Here is a 21,099-nt window from a genome sequence, read left to right as displayed (position 1 = left end):
TGTGCAGATATAACAGATATCATGTAGCTTTATAACAAAAATATTATTAAGGTATTATTATGGATGCTCAGGTGTAATTGTATCTGTATGTGTATGTATGAGTGAAAATACTACAATTTCTGAAACATTTCAAGTGAAGGGGAAAAAGGACTGAATCTCAAAGCTGCTATGACTGCTTTATTAAGGACAGTGGGGTGTGCAATCTATTGTATTCTACTCATTTTCTTAGTATTTATTCCCAGGCTACCAACATTTAATGTATCTGCATTTATGTGTTTTCTCTTTGAAGTAACACTCAATATTTAAAGAACCAGGGTGAGTGACATAAACAGACTGCAGAGGAGATGATTCAGTCCTGACTTTATTTCACTGTATGAGACTCCTGTAGAGCAGTACATGACCATATCTGCATGCAGACACAGCATGGCTTCCCTCCCGTACTCTGTATCACAAGGACTTGCTGGTCATGTCCTCTCTGAGCTTTGGCGTGCTCTGTCTCTGGACATTGGGGAGGGCCGGTGGCAGTAAGAGGCTGGTGTCTGAGGGGGGAGGTTCTTGTGGCGTGACAGTGGTGCCATCCAATGGGCCCAGCTGCAGGCTTCTGCTCCATCTCCCGGAGGCGGAGCTGCGCATAGTGGGCAGGCCGCAGGCGGACAGGAGCGAGGAGCGCGTGGTGCAGGTGTGGCACGCCGGCCGGCGGGGGACGGAGCCCTGTAAGGACGAGTCCGTGGTGCGGGACAGGAGACGGGGGGGCACGTGGGGCCTCTCCTCTGAACTCGGGCCCAGCTTCGAGTGTTTGGCGGCCTTGGGCTCCGCAGTCAGCACGGGGCACACCGGGATGAGCCTGAGGGGGGGGCCGGCCTGCCGCGGCGCTCCCTTTGCAGTCTCTGGTCCCTTCCTCTCCTTTTTCGTGTGGCTCCCCCTCCCCTTCCCTGCGACGGGGCAGCATCTGGGCGCTGCAGGGGGCTTCTGCCATGATGATTGACAGGTTTTTACAGGTTTCTTAGTGGGTTCCTTTGTTTTCTTTTCGGCTACAATCACCTTTTCCACTCTGCCTTCTTTTGCTTGGTCAGTGCCGAGGGGGGGGATGTTGATAGCCTTGGGCAGGAAGAGCTTCCTCCGAGGGCGAATATGAGGCCGTCTGAGAGGAGCCCCCTCCACAAACAGGTTCACCCCGGTGTACTGCGGGATCTCCACCGCTGCCTGCGGCACAGAGAGACCAGGCGTTTAGGATGAGAAACTGCACTGCAAAAAGTCACCGTTTTAACAAGCATTTTCAGAACTTAAAATCATATGGTTCTTCGGCAAAAATGAGTGAGTGTTATAAATACATTGTTCATAGGGCACTAAATATCTGTCTGAATTTTACACAAAAATACTGTTTAAAAGTTTGAAAAAATGCACAATTTAAAAGTTTGTATCTGCTTGGAGCTATGTGGCTCCAAACATGGCACAAGTAGTATCCAGTATCACTAGTGCAGTGATTACTCAGAATGGTTTGTATCTGCTTGGGGCGACATGGCTCAGGCAGTAAGAGCAGTCGTCTGGCAGTCGGAGGGTTGCCGGTTCAATCCCCCGCCCGGGCTGTGTCGAAGTGTCCCTGAGCAAGACACCTAACCCCTAAATGCTCCTGATGAGCTGGTTGGCGCCTTGCATGGCAGCCAATCGCCATTGGTGTGTTTGTGCGTATGAATGGGTGAATGAGAAGCATTAATTGTACAGCGCTTTGGATAAAGGCGCTATATAAATGCCAACCATTTACCATATATAATGCCAAGGTCACGATTTTAGTCTTGTAATAAGACTCCTTTTTTCTCTCAGGTAGAGAATATTAGCTTGTTTTAAGTTATTGTTTTACTTGACAAGTGAAAGTGTCTTATTCCATTGGATAAATATTTTTATTTTATTTAGCAAAAAAGTAAAATAAATATGTCTCAATATAAGACTAAAATCGTTTGCAGTGTGAATGGTACACAAACAGGCTTGTAGGTGCTCACCTGCTTGTATATGAGCTCGAATCCACCGGTGCAAGCGTTGCGGTTGAGCCGGCGGTCCAGAACGACGCGCAGGATGTCCTCCTGCACCGCCATGCACAGCTGGGCCGTCACAGGCGTGGAGGGCGCCATGGTGGGGCTGCCGTTGATCTCGATTAGCCAGGGCCTCAGGTCGCGGCCCAGCATGAAGTCCGCGCCGTAGAGCTCGAAGCTGCCCGGACGTGACTCCACCAGGTCCTGGGCCGTCTGCAGGGCGTGCACCACGGCCTGCTTCATCCCCGGGACCACCACGCTGTCCCACAGCGCCGCCTGGCCCCCTGCGCGCAGGAACGCGCGGAACTGCTCCGACGACCACATGTTGTCCTCGGGAATCTCAGGGTGCCGCTGCTCGGAAGGTTGGAAGTGTTTCTGGATGGAGTTGTTGCAGAGATGGACCGAGCTGAGAACGAGAGAAGACGTTACACATCAATGTCATTACAGGTATCAATCAACTGTATCCTTTTCCCTGGGCTGTCCATATATCTTAGCAGTGGATAAGTAAGGTCATAATGAATGGCATATGACAGCAGGAGAGGTAGTTTGATGATGTATCTGATTAGTCGCATGGCACAAGTAGTATCCAGTATCACTAGTGCTGTGATTACTCAGAATGTGTGTTGAGAAAATAGGTTGATCATGCCTTAAGGTGTTATGTATCATTCAACTGATATTGTTATACACAGATATCTGAATGTTCTTCCTGCCCAAGACATAAATTAATCTCTTTAATGAAAATTGGACAATTTCCTGTGGATGACACATACCTTTTAGCTTAGGTAGCATAATAACATAATCATCTTTCATGATAAAAAGAAATCCACTCAGTGCTTGAATTACCATATTGAGTTTGGTAATGTATGAGACCTCCTCACCTGTCCAGTTTTTCCACAGAGTAGGGTTGAGTGGAGAAGCGCAGGTAGCACTCCCGGTAAAACCATATGGTCATGGGGTTCCAGTCAGTTACCAGGAACCACTGGCGCAGGTCGAACTTGGTGCCATGGATCAGCAGGGGGCGCTCCAGGTACTTCTGCACCACCCACTTACTATCTTTGATCAGAGCTGGGTTGCAGTTGACCAGCTTCAGGATTTCTTCCAGGCGTTTCACACAAATGATCCCTGGTGGAAAAGAGTCACATGATCTGGGATGACTGTGGGATTCCCCTATGACTATACCATACTAGCATTTGGTTTAATGTAATGAAACAGAGGCAGCAACATAACTGCTAGACACTATGTGTCTATAATTACTATAAAGTGCCTGTGTAGTGACTGGACTGTGTCTATGCTCATAGTGCCGTAACTATGGTCCATGTTCATGTTGTTGTAACTGTGTTTAATGTCCATACTGTTATAACCGTCCACTATGTCCATACTGTTATAACTGTACACTATGTTCGTAGTGTTGTAACTGTGCTCTATGTTCGTAGTGTTGTAACTGTGCTCCACGTTCGTAGTGGTGTAACTGTGCTCTATGTTCGTAGTGGTGCAACTGTGCTCTATGTTCGTAGTGTTGTAACTGTGCTCTATGTTCATAGTGGTGTAACTGTGCTCTATGTTCATAGTGTTGTAACTGTGCTCTATGTTCATAATGTTGTAACTGTGCTCTATGTTCATAGTGGTGCAACTGTGCTCTATGTTCATAGTGGTGTAACTGTGCTCTGTTCATAGTGTTGTAACGGTGCTCTATGTTCGTAGTGTTGTAACTGTGCTCTATGTTCATAGTGGTGCAACTGTGCTCTATGTTCATAATGTTGTAACTGTGCTCTATGTTCATAGTGGTGCAACTGTGCTCTATGTTCATAGTGTTGTAACTGTGCTCTATGTTCATAGTGGTGCAACTGTGCTCTATGTTCATAGTGGTGTAACTGTGCTCTATGTTCGTAGTGTTGTAACGGTGCTCTATGTTCGTAGTGTTGTAACTGTGCTCTATGTTCATAGTGGTGTAACTGTGCTCTATGTTCATAGTGTTGTAACTGTGCTCCATGTTCATAGAGTTGTAACTGTGCTCTATGTTCATAGTGGTGCAACTGTGCTCTATGTTCATAGTGTTGTAACTGTGCTCTATGTTCATAGTGGTGCAACTGTGCTCTATGTTCGTAGTGGTGTAACTGTGCTCTATGTTCGTAGTGTTGTAACGGTGCTCTATGTTCGTAGTGTTGTAACTGTGCACTATGTTCGTAGTGTTGTAACGGTGCTCTATGTTCGTAGTGGTGCAACTGTGCTCTATGTTCATAGTGGTGTAACTGTGCTCTATGTTCATAGTGTTGTAACGGTGCTCTATGTTCGTAGTGTTGTAACTGTGCTCTATGTTCATAGTGGTGTAACTGTGCTCTATGTTCATAGTGTTGTAACTGTGCTCTATGTTCATAGTGTTGTAACTGTGCTCTATGTTCATAGTGGTGCAACTGTGCTCTATGTTCATAGTGTTGTAACTGTGCTCTATGTTCATAGTGGTGCAACTGTGCTCTATGTTCATAGTGGTGTAACTGTGCTCTATGTTCATAGTGTTGTAACGGTGCTCTATGTTCGTAGTGTTGTAACTGTGCACTATGTTCGTAGTGTTGTAACGGTGCTCTATGTTCGTAGTGTTGTAACTGTGCTCTATGTTCGTAGTGTTGCAACTGTGCTCTATGTTCATAGTGGTGAAACTGTGCTCTATGTTCGTAGTGGTGCAACTGTGCTCTATGTTGAAACTGTTGTAACTGTGCTCGATGTTCATTCTGTTGTATCTGTGCTGTATTAGCAGAGTAGTAGCTCACCCCTGCCGCGGGACAGAGCCCCAGGTTTGACTATCCAGATGTTGTGGATTCCGTCTGTGTCTAGCTGTGGGCTGACTTCTCGAAGCTTCCTCAGCATTACCTGACAGGGCTCCTGGTATCGATGAATGTCCTGGATCCCCACACCCTCACTGCCCAGAGACAGAGGGTGAGCAGGGCATTCAGTGAGTCACAGTCACAATTGACACTGAGACCCTCCCTGGAGCCAGAGTGCAAGTCACAGCCACAATGAGACATAGAGATCCCCTGTGGCGATAAGAGAAATCTGTACCATAGGCAGCAAAGACTTAGTTAGAATTAGTGGCTTTAGATATTTCATTGATTTGCTACCAGATCAACTAAAACACACTCACTGGACAATCATGTAATAGTTATGTAGGAACTCCGCCCATTGCTGCTCTGTGAGGGTAGGGGGTGTTTCCATAGCGATGTCAATGTCATTGTGTTCCAAAGCGTCTAGGAAGTCCTGGCACACATGTAATGCGCTGTCAATTATTCCACTTCCGACTGATTCAATGGCTCGACGCTTGCACCGTTTTTTCTGGCCTGGAAGGGGTAGGGCAAGCCACAAGCAACATAAGAGTGTATGCTGATGAATGTAAGCATGGTGTTGTATAAATGACACGTGTAATACAGGAAACTGCACCAATTTACAAGCACTGTAAAACATGAGTGTTTGAGTGAGAATATGAAAGCGTGAAGTTTCTGTTTCTTCTTTGCAAACTATCTTCTTGTTCTGCTTTTTCACTTCTCCCCACCCTCCTGTGTTTCGCCAAAATTATGGCCTGCTGTGGAACAAACATTTGGTGTTTGGATTGTCCCATTACACTGCACTTAACCGTAAACCTAGATAATATTATCAAATTGGCTGTATTCGTAGCAAAAAGGAAGTGCGTGCCTGAGTGTATGTGCTTGTGTGCAAGTGCCCATCTGTGTACAGTATGTCTGTGTGCATGGAAAGAACATGAGCCACACCTGATTGGGAGGAATCGGTTAATCCCGCCCTCTCTTCCTCTACTTCCTCCCCGCGACTCCTCTCCAGCACGCACTGCAGCAGGCTGGAGCACGCTGACCTCCGGAAGTCCTCTACAGAGAGCGGGAGAGTGTGAGACAGGGTGCATACTGCGCAGGTAGAGAAAGCGTAACGAGTAAGAGGGCCTGACCGATGAAAGCGTGCTTCTCATCCGCCGCTCCCAGTCTGTAGCAGCGTGGGAAGAAGGTGTCTGGATCAGCCGCATCGAACCAGCGCAGGTTCCTCAAATTCACACATAACTCCACCTGTGAGAGGGAGACAGAGACAGACAGCTCGTGTGTGGGCAGATATAATCGCAATGATGTAATGGAATTTTCCCTGAGGTCTGTTCCATGTACCATAAACACTACTGCATTGGGTAATTTTATCTATTGTATTGCATCTTAAATGTTTGACAGAATCAGTTTCCCACCTTGGTAGTGAAAGAGCCGGCCTTTGCAAAGTGATTGGTTATCTGCTCTTTGTGCAACGTGCGGTAGTCGATAGTGTCTCTATTCATTGTCCAACTGAAGTATACCACTTCGTTTCGAACAAGGCGGGACTGAGGGAGAGAGGGAGAGAAGAGAAGAGATGAGGAAAGCAGAGTGAGAGACAGAGAGACTCTAGGTCTGAGGTGTTGTCCATCATTTCCATGGTAACGATTCTACCTAACAGTTTATTGCTTGTAAGGTTAACGTTAGTCTTATTTATTACAAATGGCCTCTGTGTCTTCTTGCATTTTTGTATTGCTGAGATTGACACTGAAGAAGTCTCAACTATTGTAGGTTGCGCTGGATAAGAGGTGACTGCCGGGTGACTGTAATGTTACTTCAGCCACTTACAACTGTACTTCCCTGTAGGGTTTTCACCACACTTATCCCTGGTTATGGTTATGCACTTTGTTGTATGTCACTCTGCATAACAGCATCTGCCAAATGCATGTAATGCATGCAGCTACTACCAGAAGACTACCATTTGAAAACAACGCACCATTATCTCGTAGAGGTCATCTGGGGTGTCGTCCCTCTCCACCTCCTCTGAACTGTCTGGAAAAACACAGGAGGAGGGCAACCAGTCTGTAAGACAATCAGAGGAATCTCAAGTTCCCTCTTGGATAAGACAAGTTATGTGGACCTGGCATGTGATAGTTGGCGGATATTTAAACATGTAACTACAGGGTGTATAAGTTGCTGTATAAGTACTTTTCTGCCCCACTTCTGAAACACATCATTCCAAGTCTGGAATATTGAATATCTTATGAGAGAGCCCTGTTAACAGTCTGATATCTGCCACATCTAGGCATTGTTTTACACTCGTATTAGATATAGAGTCCTGACAGATCAGATTTCTGTCTGAATTTTTTTTCATCAGCTCAACAACAATTTATAATGTGTTGTACATTACATTTAGCAGATACACTTACATTAACCACAGCAGCTTAAAACATAAGAAGAGGAGACCCTGTCTGGAATGCAGCAGAATCTGATCCAAATTCAAATCCAGCCCATATGATTTGCCTTCACAGAATAACCACGAATTGCAACAAGCAACACCCAGAAGAGATTTGTCCTATGACACAGCCCCGTCTACAGCCTGATGAGATTTATCATATGAGACAGTCCTATTCACAGTCTGATTAGATTTGCCCTATGAGACACTCCTGCCCACAGTCTGGTAACACGTATCAGTGCCTAGGCTACCGTTGCCATGTTTACATCTCACCTTCATCATCTGAGCTGGACCTGTTCTCCTGAGTCCTGCCCTTAGATGCGACATTCTGTGGCTGCCGTTGCTCCACCCAACCCCTGGCCCGCAGGGCCGCACGGAGGACAGGGTAAGGACCCTGTACCGAGAACACCTTCTGCTGCTAAAAACAGAGCCAAAGAGAGAGGAAGATTCCAGGGAATATCTGCCCATACATGAAGTGTTATGAGGGGGTCTTATGGAGTTATATAACAAGCCTCACCTTTACAGCCTTTTCCACCAGGGCCTTAGCCTTAGACAGTCTGTCCAAGGTGATAACAGGCAGATTGGTAGCACCAAGCCGAGCCTTCACCTCTGGGACTGCTTTCACACACAAACACAAACATTGTCTATTAGCACACTACACATACAGTAATAAGACCAATATACAATCAACATTCAATCAAAATAGTTACATTTACTGTGTGAGCTTGTTTATGCTGATACTGTATAGCACCAGAAAAGTAATATCTTGATAATACCTCGATTACATAACAAATTATATGAGCCTGTTCTGTCAGCATCTTGGTGGGTGTATTTAGGGATTTTCTGCATAGTGTTTTGTGCATTGTGTAGGGGTCTGTTTCAGTGAAGTAGATTTTGTTAAATTCAGTATGTGATATTTGTGTGAGTGTGGGCATTGAGTAAGGCACTACGTTGCACACTGCACTCAGATGAGGCTGTAGAGGTCTGTCTGAGGCAGGGCTGGCAGTGCTAATTCACACTGAGCCCCCTGTCAGATCCTGCATCTGCAGAGGAAGAAACTGTCACTAGATATAAATATACACTGGGTTTGTGATTTCATTTTGAGCCACACTTAAGGAAGCATGCTGACTGCGGCTGTTTAAAAATAGTGCAATCAAAGACTATCCGCTGAAATAAAGCCTTCTTAGTATTCGCTGCCAAACTGAGTAAAATCCAGCTATCACCATCTTGAAATACCAGTTACCAGCTGTTTCAAAGGCCAGCTTGAGCTGTGTTTTTTTCAGCAGATACTGCAAGTATTTTCATGATGATTTTCATAAAACTGGGGGTTCTTTTTCATGTCATGATAAGACAAATGCTTATGTCTATGTACTTATGGCCTTTTGAAATTACACTTTTTCCATTTTGAATGAAGGGAACCATGTGCTTCATGTTGGTTAGAGGACATGAGTAAGCAGTTATTACTTAATGTATCACCACAGCCATTTGCAATTTATACAATTTACACAAAAATGAAGACCAGACTCATATAAATAGTATGTTTGTAATGGCATATAAGGACATTTTGTAACACTTGTAAGGAATATACATTTGTGCAGTTATCAAAGGATTAGCTTTTGATTAGCAGAGTACACTGAATGAATACCTGATGGAATTTAAGCTTTGATTGCTTTTCTATGACATGTTCCCTCAGTGGTATTCATGCACATATTTATTCAGTGACAATTAACCAACATCTCTTTTCCAGTGAGCCTTCATTACTTATTCAATGTGCCTCACTGTCTTTTTTAAACTCCACTTCCTTTGAACATCTCAGTTTCTTGTAGAGGAAATGCAAGATGCGGGATAGATGCATGGGGGGTTCATGGGGGGTCTGACACAGAGATAGTGAAATTAAAATATGGATACTAAGCACAGACAAGCAAACTAGCACATGCAACTACAGTTGCAGTACATAATATAAAGGCTACAGTTCAGATAACGGCTTGAGAGCCAGTAACCAAATATGCTCTGCACAAACAAAACAGGACGAAGCAATGAGAGATGACAAATATAAACACACGACTGTCGTCCAAATGGAAGTTATCAAATGTTCATGGAGTTATTTTGCTATGTTTAGGAAAAAATAAATCTTGTGCTTTAGTTCAAAGTCGAATATTGTTTGCATAAGTGCATGAGAACTCACAAAGCATATATTTAAAAAAACAAGACATGTTGAGCGCTAGGAAGAAAGGAAGAAAAGGAGAAAGGAAGAACAAGAGACAGTTCCAAACACAATCAATGTGCCTTTTGTACATGACTATAATCGTAGGTTTCTGACTAAAAAAGGGCAAAAGATGGGAAGCGCATGTGGCAGTCAGCACTCAGTGAGAACTTAAGTCTTCTGCTGCTGTAGCCTATCCACTAAAAAGTTTTGTCGCGCTGTGTATTCAGAGATGCTCATCTGCATACGCGTAATGCGCTGTTGTAATGCATAGTTATTTGCGTTACTGTCACCTTCCTGTCAGCTTCGACAAGTCAGGCCCTTCTCCTCTGACCTCTCTCATTAACAATGCGTTTATGCCCACGGAACTGCTGCTCAATGGATGTTTTTCGTTTTTTGCACCATGAATCCCCCCATACAACCAGGGCTTCTATCCCCCACCATGGCACTTCCTGTTCTGTGTTCCCACCTCTCCATGTAACTCTCTACTTTTCCACTGTCTGAAAAAGTAAAAAAGTTAATAATGACAGAGGACGGTCTACAGAAAATGAGACGAGAATGAGATGTTCCAGTAAATGGACAGTCATCAGTGCATTGAAAGTGAGATCTATACAGACAGGCAGATACACTCAGGAATAAAGTGAAGGTACATTTCTGTTATTCAAAAAAAAATGTTTCCCAAATGTACACAGAAAGTACAGTAATTTTCTCTTTGGGTACAAATGTGTATGTATTCCAAGCAAAAAATGTACTTATTAATGATATATTGCTGGCTAGGGGTACAATTTTATGTACCTTAGGGTCCCGCCCAGCGACAAGCATTTTTACCTTTTTAGACACTTTTCGTACCTTTATTTCTGAGAGTGCAGATACATAGACAGACAGACAGACAGACAGACAGGCCATAGAAAAGTCAGTTAGTTACATTTGTCTGTGCTGGACAATTTTTCCCCAATGCTCAGGCTTTGTTTTGTTCTTGCTGGTGCTGGTGCTTGTGAGGGCATCAATGCTGGAATGCTCGCCCCCAATGCTGGGACCTTTGTATGTTCCCTTGGAGATAGGCTTGGATGCACGTCACCTCTCGCATCACCTGGACTGGAGCAGAGTTACACTGCTTGTCACTACCAAAGCTCATTTAGCTGGGTCAAGTTCAAAAGGCAACTGGCTGTGATTCTCCATGTCATTACTGCAACACTGCAGTAGTTAGTGACAGGAAACATGTCATTACCACTGCCTAGTCACAGCACCACTGCCCACTTCCCAACAAAGGTACAAATATCAATGCAAATATGGTGCCATACTGGCTCTTGCACTCAGGGTGAAAGTGCCAGTATCTTATGAATTGGACTCTGTCATGATGCATCCTGTGCACAAAGATTTCAGAACATTTGCTTTCTGTTGTCTTGCTAGAATCAGACTGGGTGTACTAGACCCACTCTGTGCTACTTAATGCACAGTGCACATTTCATTTGATAAACCAAGCCAGAATAGGCTATACCTTGGAATTATGGCCCTATAACCATCATGTTGGCCTGGTTACACATAGCTCCTAGTGGACTTGCCTTGATTAGGGTGACTTAATTTAATCTACCACAACTTCGATGACAAGCAAAATGAGGCTCGTTGGACAGGCCAGGTTCCAGCTCGATTCTGCTGTGCATGACTCCAACATCGATGCCATCAGAAGATGAGTATTTCCCACAGTAAATTCCGTTGATCTGTATATTAGCTACATTACATTACGTTAGCTACATTACATTCACTCAACCCAGAGCCCCTGACAAGAACATAACTGCATAACTGAAGTCCAGAACCTGCACGAATATAACTTGGTAGATGAGAATGGCCCTTTAATTACATCATCAGTATAAATTAAGTTAGCTAGCGATTAAATAGCAGTGGTAAACATAGCTAACATTAGATCCATCAATTTTCATTGTTTCAACCTTCAGTAGTCCTGGAGTAAAATCCGGCTATGATCATGTTGAAATTACCAGCTGCCAGCTGTTTCAAAACATAGCTTTGGCTGGTCAAACCATGTTGAGTACGGAGCTCGTATGAACTGGCGAACCAGCTACCACCAGCTGTTTCAAAACCTGGCTTGAGCTGTTTTTTTTTTTGTTTGTTTGTTTTTTTTATTTATTGTTTTTTAAGCAGAGAATAGTTACATCAAGCGCTAGGGCATAATACAGCCTGCAACAAATAATGTAACTTAGCATCACGTTAATTGTAAACAAAGGGATGCCAGTACATAGTGGTAACGTTAGAATTCAAAAGGACAATAACAGATTTTATTATCTGTTTATACAACGGGTCTGCCATATGGGACGATTATAAATAGCAGTTCCTATCCATTTCATTTTACAAAGAAATATGATATTTAGCAATACCTCAACAAGGGCAGTCCCTTCGTTGGTCGTGCAGTGTAACTGGATGACCACTCGTCTTCCCAGTGCCCCCGTGCATTCAGTATTTTCGTCCAAATCGTACAGGCTGTTTACAGTCTCCATAACAACCATTTATCAATGTGCAAAACAGCTAAGTTCCGTCAGTATGACGGACCATTGATATCACCCAAGTCTCATGCATCTATGTAATGGAGAACTGTAAAATATGTATATGCAACGCTTTAGTGAATCAACATAGATTTATCTAAATCTTATAAAGGCACAGAATCAAACGTTTGACTCTTGTTTATTTCGTGTTTCTTAAAATGCAGTAAGATTGTCAATGATTTATTATTTATTTTGTATTTATTTATTATTTTACCTATTTTAAGATTTAACCCTTTTAAAGCATCTTTGTATTTCGACGTTTTTTCAACTGAAGATTCACTTCAGGTTCATTGTTATAACCACTAATTTCCACTAGATGGCGCTAGGTATCAACACATTCAAGCGTATTGAAATTTAGAGGGTGAAAATGTATTCAGATCTACGGTCACTGTCTAGTTCTAAAATATAGTTTACTATTAATTTGCGTTGGATGCAAGGATAATGTCTGTAAAGACACTGAATTATAGCTGCGTAGATAGAAGGCACTGTCTATAATATCACCATAATATGCATACGTTAAGACTAAACATGATTCAACAGTGGTGGATGCCATGCCTTTGCATACAATACAAAACACAGGGTAATCATAACCGTTTGTCTAATTTCTAAAAATGTATCCATGTTTGAAGAACAAACTTGTTTGGGGAATGAAGAGTGTCATAGCTGAAGCCTTCTAATGTATTTCACTCATACCCAAGTGTTGTATTTCACTGCTGATCAGGCTGAAAAGTTACACAACAAATTGTCCTGAACACTGTGTACTCCACCTCCCAGTTACTGTGAACTACACATAGGTGGCTTAAACAGACTTGCAGTATGCCTCCCGAGCCATTTTAGTGTCTATATTTTATCCCAATGATTCATAAGAACATTTACTGTCTTGTTTGGACTTAACTGTTTTGACTGAAACACCCCTCCCATTTTGAAACCCCCATGTTTTTCAAGCAGGATCTTGAGAAAACATGTTTTTCATTTGTGTTGTATTTGAGTTGCAACAGGCTTCTGTAGTGAATGAGTTGTCCCTGGGGACACGGCTGACGAGGGGTGAAGGCTGTGGGTTTGAGGTGTTCTGGGGAAACACTGACGGCTCAAAGGCTCTGATATGCTAACGAGCTCAAATGGTGCCATCAATGTGTGACTTCCAGGTCTGCCTACCATCACAATTGTCACACAATGTGTGTGGGCATACATGGATAACATTTAAAGTAGCTCTCATTTATTTAACGTCAAAGTGAAGAGGAGTAATTTACTAAATTCTGATACTGCGTTATTTACAAAGTGCATGTTCAGATATGTTTTCCAAACTGCATTCCTGGAAGGTTATTAATCAAGGCTATTATGCTGTTATATCTAAACGGAAGGATTATGGCTCATATAAATGCAAAACAAATGTATAGTATTGGATTTAAGCATATTTTATTAGCATATCAGAAAACATAAGTTACATGAAAACATACAATATATTTAGCATTGTATAATTCAGCTGATGCTATGTATGGATTGATGGATGTAGTGAATTTATAATTGTAACTTTGATATAATGCTTATGTAAGGTCTACAATATTATAGCTATGAGTACTAAATACTCAATGATAAATATATTACAGATAGACCAGTGGATATGGAAATTGAGTAACCGCCATATGCCCATGTGTTGCTGCATTATTGTTTAAACAAAGAAATTCATATAACGTACTTCCCTGATGAGTCACTCACAATACTCTCCCAACAGCTGTGTACATAAACATGATTTCTCCACTCTCTCCCCCTGTGGGCCAAAGCCTGTTCCTGCATGCGGAAAGTAGAGGCAGCTCTTTCACTGTCTTTCTTCTGAACTTGCAGGGGCCAAAGCACCCGCTCTAAGCACACTCTGCCATTCTTTCATTGTGCCTCTGTGAACACTGTAATTACAGCACAACAGCACAAAGGGCAATGGCAGCTGGAGACTCCGCACTGCCTTCCACCCACACTCCACACAGCGCCTCCACATACCCAGGCAGGGGGAGGGGGCCGGGGCTGCAGATGGGAAACAGGAAGAGAGAGATGGGGGGGGGGGGGGTTACTGAGAGGAGGATAAAGGGCTAGAGATATGATGGCAATAAGGATGGATAGAGAAATGGAGGCAGAATTAGAACAGTGAAAGGAGGTGCGAGAAAGGGCCAAGAGGGAGAAACTTGCCAATTAATATTGAGGAAGAAAAGGAGGAATGAGAGAGGTGGGAAGATGGAATGGTAGACCTGTGTCACTAGTGGGGGAAACTGAAGACCATCATCCCAGGAATGCTTGTTGGCAGTGGATGAAGATTCCTCCATTGGCTCTGTTGAACCTGGCTCTGCACTGTGTGTGCTGTGATGAATGTTCTCTGCTTGACGGCCCTCTGTACATGCCACTAAGTTTGAAACCATCTTCCAATAGCCAGGAGGGTCATTCAAATTTAGGTTTAGAGTTTTAGGTTCACAGACAACCTCTCATTGCTGGAAATACATTGAAATTTAAAACACATTTAAAATCATACTTATTGATAATGTATGCTAATAGGTCCCTTCTTTACAATAGAAGGCAATGCTGGCACACACAGTGAGGCTCAACTGGAGTAAATAGCTGTTTCATTGACTCAGGGCTTGTTTGCACTAATGAGGAGTGTAATGAGGAGTGAAATTTGAAGAGCCTCTCGCTCTCATATACAGTACCAGTCAAAAGTTTGGACTCATTTTGGAGCCTTTTTTGTTATTTTTCTGATTAATATTTTATTTTCTCTGTTTCATCAAACAATTCACATGTGGTCAATACGAAGATTCTCAGCTTTTATTAAAGAGTATTTTTATACATCTATACATTTTTACCATGTAGCAATTACAACACTTTTTATACATTTCAATGTTTGAGCCAAATTAAATAGTCATCTTTTGTACTTATGTACTGGTATATATTTGTGCCATGAAATCTATCAACATCACCAGTCTGGATATCTCAAGTGATAATAAAACCACTTTGCATTCAGTTGGATCTCTATGGGAATTGGGGGTTGGGACTTGATTCAGCTGTAAATTATGCTGATACAGTATGGAACACATTTGTGGATTAAATGGTTTTTAGTCATCAAGGGTCTGAGGTATGTGAATTCACAAGTGAATTGTATGATGTCTTATTTCCTCTGTCATCAATCCGAAAAAGCAGAAAAGGGCAAGGTGTGTCCAAACTTTTGACCGGTACTGTATTCTGATTTTTTAATTCATTTTAATGGATCCACACCTGCATTAGACACATGCGGCCCCATGACCTACTTTCCATTATGTAAGTGCGGCTATCAGTTACCCCGCCATCAAATGGCGGTTATATCCCAACTTTCTACAGCCCTACCCCAAAGCCCTGTCCTCTCCCTTTTCGCAGTAAATCTTTATGAGTGTTGAAAGGGTGTTTAAAGCAAGACGGGACAGCCATCTGCTCTTTGATATGGGCTTCTAGGATGGGCAGGTCTGCCAGTAAATATGAGGAGTGGGTGATTGAGAATGAGATTGTGTTGATATGCTAGGAACTGTTTGAGCACTTGTTTTGGCAGGCCATGTCTTTGGTTGTACCAGTTGGTAGCCACAGAGCAGTAATGACCATCTCCTCCTCAGGTCCTTAATCTCTTCATCCATCTCCGCTTCTTTTTGTGCCAGTGACAGACAAGGGGGATTTTGGGTGGGTGGGGCCAGCCAAATGAGGGTTTCAGCTGCCCTCTGGCATGTTGTTAGTGCAAGAGTGAAGAGCCTTTTTGGAGCACTTTTCATCTGTACTGTTCTCCTCACAGACAGGGAACCATTGTCTGCCATTTTGGACATTACCATGCTGTTATGATGTCATAAATTGTGTTTTCAAGCACAGTTTGTCTGCTGAGATAAACTAAGATTCTGAGATTCTAGGGGGAAAGATCACATGCAGCATGTGACACACATACACATACACACACATACACACACACATGGTAAGAAACATTTTCTTTATACACCTTTTCCAGTTTCTGTTCTGTAGGCTGTCGGAGGAGTATAATATATTCAGAGATCAGTTTGGAGAGTGGGTTGGGGGGGCGGGGGGGTGGCATGAATGATATAATGATAGATATTCATACACACCTGATCCCTGCCTTTTATATCACCTCCCTCTCTCTCCCTCATTTCCCACTGTTTCCAGACCGTCTCCAGTCTCCAATAGCACCTGCTATTTGCATGTCATTTGCCTGGCAGTTGGACCTGTTGTTCTGCTACAGGTACATTTGCGAGCACATGCAAACCAGGAGGGGCTTCCTTTCATCTTATTTGACTTCATTTCAAAGTTTCAGCTGCCTAAGAATACATGTAGTTCTCCATATTTACCCAGGGGAGAAATGATTAAGCCTTGGTTATAAAACCAATCTGACACTCCACACACAAAGCCGTTACACACAGCAAACGTGAGATTAGACATTCAAATAACCAAAGATACACCAATATTTCTGCTCCTGTTCAGAGCATAGAGTGACCTCAGGAAAGGTTAGTGCTCTTTCTGGTTTCTGAATATGAAATATGAATAGTTATGTAAGCTCTCAGACGGAGACACTGGGAGTTTGCATTTCTCCTGTACAGCTCTCAGGCAGGGAGCATGGCGCAGACACCTGGTGCCACAGCCTGGAGAGGGGGACTGATGTCTGCTGAGACGGTGTGACTGATGTCAGCTCTGTGTTCGGACATGTGCCGCCAAACCGAGGGGGTGCCTGGCGCAGTCGACAGCTGCAAGCGCGGGAGACACAGAGTGTGGTCTCCCACGGTGCTCTCTCTCTCTCTTTCTCCTATTCTCTCCCCCCCCCCCTTTCTCTCACTCACCTGACACAACAGTGCTGCCCTGGCTCCCCAGGCAGGGCAGGTGAACAGGAGGTGATAAAAAGGGGTTGCCGTGGCAACGGAGACAAAGGGCGGCCAAACACTAGCGGTGTGGAGCTGGCCGGGTGGGTTATAAATCGAATTGTGTTTGCTTTGTGTTTTATTTTCTTTTATTGCTGTCTGCCTTTTGTTTGCTGTAATGATGAGATGAGGGATTTCCTCCAACTTCCTTTCCCTCCTGTCAAGGCGTAGGGCGGGTTCCATCAGTGCTCAAAGCAGTCCCTTTAGGCTTGCCACTGATCTTCTCACCAGAACACACCTTTAAGCACTTTCAAGTCTAAAGCACTGAAAGAGCTCATAATAATAATGTTAATAATAATAATAATAATAATAATAATAATAATAATAATAACAACAATAATAATAATAATAATACGAATAATAATCATCATAATAATTTTATTTTTATGCAGTTCAATGTTAATGGATGAACATGTGAATATTATTTGTTTTGTTCGAGCCTTTACATGTATTTGATTATATGTTTTTGTATTGATTTATTATTTATTATTTAAGTAAGCTCTTTTATTATAAGTTTGTATGATATTTTTCTTGCATTTATGTTGGATAATTCAGTAGCCAATCATCTGTCTATAATTATCAATGTACATACGTATGTATTGTTTTTATTTGTTTTTTCTACAAAAACAATAAAAACAACTGCCCACAAAAAAAAACAAAAAACACAATGCACTCGGGCTGAGGGACCTGGATGAAAATCATTCCTCTCTCTGTGTACTCCCAACGGTCTGAATACTGTATACATCCCTCTCTCTCTCCCTCTCCAGTCTGTATGCTGTATACATCCCTCTCTCTCTCCTCCTCCAGTCTGTATGCTGTATACATCCCTCTCTCTCCTCCTCCAGTCTGTATGCTGTATACATCCCTCTCTCTCCTCCTCTCCTCCTCCAGTCTGTATGCTGTATACATCCCTCTCTCTCTCCCTCTCCAGTCTGTATGCTGTATACATCCCTCTCTCTCTCTCTCTCTCTCTCTCTCTCTCCAGTCTGTATGCTGTATACATCCCTCTCTCTCTCCCTCTCCAGTCTGTATGCTGTATACATCCCTTTCTCCCCCTCTCCAGTGCTCATACTGTCTCTGTGTATGTGAGTGTGGGCCAGGAGAAAGCTGGCAGGTTGCACCTGTTGACTGGCTACCGTTTCCACCACACAGGGACGGTTTGTTGGAGCGACTGATGGTGGAGTGGTAACAGTAATGGTCTTGCCAGGGAAAGCGTGGGTTGCTGCTTTAAAGCTGTTTGTTGCAGCGTTGGGATTGTAAAGGTCAAAGCAATTTAGAGAAACGTTGTGGGGGGGGGGGGGGTGTGTGTGTTAAGACTGATAAGACAGGAATGTGACGCTCAGCAGTGAATGGGCCACTGGAGCAACTGCAACACACACTGAGGAGCCCGCTCTGACACACACTGACAGAGCGCTGAAGGAGGGAACCAAGGGACTTCAGAATCTAAACATCTGTCCCAGCACGAGGCTGTTCAACGCACACCAGACGCCTGTCAATGCGGCTTAACGCAATGCGGGAGCTCAGAATTAAACAGATATTTATATTACTCTATATATATTCCTCTTCATCCACACATAGATTCCACCGACACCTTCTCTTCCACAGTATACCGGGTTAGTCTAATGGTCACCTGCAGGGTACTCCACAGATTCTCCAAGCACTGACTATTTCATTATGACACAAGGTTTTCAGTGCTGAAACCTTTACCTTAACTGAGGAAAAGGCCCATGATGCATAAGTGAGGCTGAGGGCGTGTGACGTAGCCTGGCTAAAGGATCCGGTTGCAGGGCAAGAAGCGGGCGGCCAGGCCTTCAGAAACCAGCGCTAATCCAGCCCTCTCGGCAGGAGGACGCTGATAATGACATCCATTGTGGGCGTCCATCCAAAGGGTCTGTCAGTCACAGAGGAAAACTCTTCATAGTCATAAGGCAGCAAACAAACTGGAGCTAGCTCAGTGAGCAGAGAGCGGGGCCGGGGTTAACTTCATTATTATTCAGTCTCTGGACACTCCTGGGACACGAAGCACATGGCCTCTCAGAGATTTTTAACAGCAACAAAAACAAGAGGCATGATAAACTTTGTCTATATTTAGCCCAAAGCACTTTCCCCTCTCCTTATAAAGTGATTTGGGGATATCTAAAGATGGACATCCTCAACTTGGTCTGACCATGTGTCCTAAACAGCCCACCTGAGTGCTAACAGAGACCCTGCTTAAAAACAATGTTCTTTTTCTGCCACACTATCTCTCCTCTCATGATTTTTTACCCTCCCAATCTTACCCTCTGTCTCTCTCTCTATCTCTCTCACACACAGACACACACACGCGCGCGCGCACACACACACACATTGGCTCAGTTAACAGACTCTGCTCCTGTTTTTGTCAGAGAGTGGGGGCGGATGGCGCTCGGCTGGGCTCAGCATCAGGGCCCTGCTGGCAGACTAAATGGGCACTGTTTATGTACATAGAGACGGTTATTTAGTGTTTGCTCCCAAGTAATGAATGCAAGCCATAAATCTCCGTACACGCATGGTTCTGTTGTTGTTCTGCATAATTACCATGCTGTACTCCGCTCTGTAATCTGAGGAAGCCCAAATGGAGAAAGGAGAGAAGGGAGAATAGGCTCTGGGGCCCCTCCTCCACCCCCCACCTCCTGCTGTGGGTGCCCAGTCAGGGCCGTCAGTGCTGGGGCGTTATGTGGACAAAGCAGCCCTGTTCCCCTCAGTCTGCTGGGGTCAGTGTCACTGCAAACGAGCAGCTGGGAGGGTGGGTATAAGCCCCGCTCCCTGTGCTGTAATCCCAGCCACTGTGCAGGTGGCCTGTCAATCAACCTCAGTCACACATACCAGGAAACATGACAATACACTCACCTATCACTGATGTAGTGACCAGAGATGCAGTTACACTCTTAGAAATAAAGGTACCAAAAGTGCCTGAAAAGGTGCAAACAGTTATCACTTTGGCAGTACCTTATATGTACATAGCATGGCACTAGCCAGCAATATAGAATTCATTTCTACCTTTTTTGCTAGGAAAATGTATTAATTTGTACCCATATAACTCTACTCTTTCATCCTTGAAAAACAAAAATGAACCTCCGCTATTTCTGAGTGTATGCTAATTACTGTTTATCAAGTATGCCTTGGCACTCTGGTAACTGGCAGTTCATGGCTTCTCCCGCGGAGCATCTGAATCCGTCGCAGGCCCACGGAGAGAGAGAACAGCCCCCTCTTCCAGACACACACACTTAAAGCTACAACTAAGAAATAAAAATGTGACAAACCATTTCTTCTGTAAAGACCTGCCCTGCATAAAATCCATCTCGGCCTGACTGTGCATGCAGCGTGGTTAAATGCTGCTCAAACACTCTCATTGGCCGGCCAAAGAGAGGTCCCCGCCTCCACGCCAGCTCATCCACACAGCAGTTATGGAGACCGTTGGGAGTCTGAGATGACAGCCAGTCATCCGCCCAGCCGTCTCCCGCTGACCTAAATCACAGCGACGTTCGCGGGCCGGGTTCAGAGGTCAGGCAGAAGGAGAGAACGGATCATTGTCCCCTCAGCATCCCCCTGCATCTGCTCCCTTGTCTTTTTTCAGGCTTTGTGGCCACACATGTTGGGGACACATGAGCACAGACATATTCATATACATAAATGGCAGGGACGAAGCACAAGAGGAAACCCACTGAAAATATTGTCTGAATTAAATTAGTAGGAGAGACCGGGGCACAAACAAATGCAGGGCATGTTTCAAACAGAACTGTTTAAACTTGCCCCGTAGCCAGGGCATATTGGAACAGTTTCACTCCTGCTGCTTTCGACTGAACTGTAATCGGCAGGAATGTCCTAGAACTGTACCGATGGTCTATAGCACAGGTGTCAAACTCCAGTCCTGGAGGGCCGTAGTGTCTGCTGGTTTTTTGGGTGTTCTGTGCACCCGTGGTTCATTCAAGTCATTGATTGGTTTAACTGTCCACACACCTTGTTCTCAAGGCCTTAATTGGCAGCTGATTGAAAGGAAACCACAAAAACCCACAGATACTGCAGCCCCCTGGGAATTCAGATTGACACCCCTGGTCTATAGTCATAGCAAAGACATGTATCTTCTTTCTGGATGAAAAATATTTGCTGTGTACATATATGTATATATTTTT

The 21,099-nt window shown here is 43.9% G+C and overlaps 1 protein-coding gene across 3 annotated transcripts; it reads right to left on the bottom strand.

The window, feature by feature from the left end:
- Nucleotides 1-343: 343 nt before the first annotated feature.
- Nucleotides 344-11,999, bottom strand: ttll3 (tubulin tyrosine ligase-like family, member 3). 3 transcript variants are annotated; one of them, XM_061257189.1, is made up of 13 exons: nt 11,865-11,999; nt 10,400-10,569; nt 7,789-7,889; nt 7,545-7,689; nt 6,813-6,898; nt 6,256-6,384; nt 5,974-6,088; nt 5,786-5,896; nt 5,164-5,356; nt 4,793-4,941; nt 2,906-3,149; nt 1,998-2,433; nt 344-1,203 (listed from the first exon to the last, which is right to left on the bottom strand). In XM_061257189.1, exons 2-13 carry the CDS (start codon nt 10,476-10,478, stop codon nt 448-450), a joined length of 2,544 nt encoding a protein of 847 aa, XP_061113173.1. In that variant the 5' UTR covers nt 10,479-10,569; nt 11,865-11,999; the 3' UTR covers nt 344-447. The 3 variants fall into 3 exon arrangements, with proteins under 3 accessions (XP_061113173.1, XP_061113175.1, XP_061113174.1); XM_061257191.1 differs by having other exon boundaries at nt 6,813-6,868; XM_061257190.1 differs by having other exon boundaries at nt 7,789-7,886.
- Between the last annotated feature and the right edge of the window lie 9,100 nt (nt 12,000-21,099).

The sequence above is a fragment of the Conger conger genome, chromosome 10 (assembly GCF_963514075.1).
Source record: "Conger conger chromosome 10, fConCon1.1, whole genome shotgun sequence".
Taxonomy (NCBI): Eukaryota; Metazoa; Chordata; class Actinopteri; order Anguilliformes; family Congridae; genus Conger; species Conger conger.
Note: the sequence above shows the minus strand (reverse complement) of the source record. Positions and strands in the feature narration are given on the sequence as shown.

Coding starts and splice junctions, on each gene's coding strand:
- ttll3 (XM_061257189.1), bottom strand. CDS start 10,478: ATGCCCTCACAAGCACCAGCACCAGCAAGAACAAAACAAAGCCTGAGC. Junction 5,897..5,973: donor TGAGAAGCACGCTTTCATCG/GTCAGGCCCTCT, acceptor CGCTCTCTGTAG/AGGACTTCCGGAGGTCAGCG. Junction 4,942..5,163: donor AACTATTACATGATTGTCCA/GTGAGTGTGTTT, acceptor GTCTCTGGGCAG/TGAGGGTGTGGGGATCCAGG.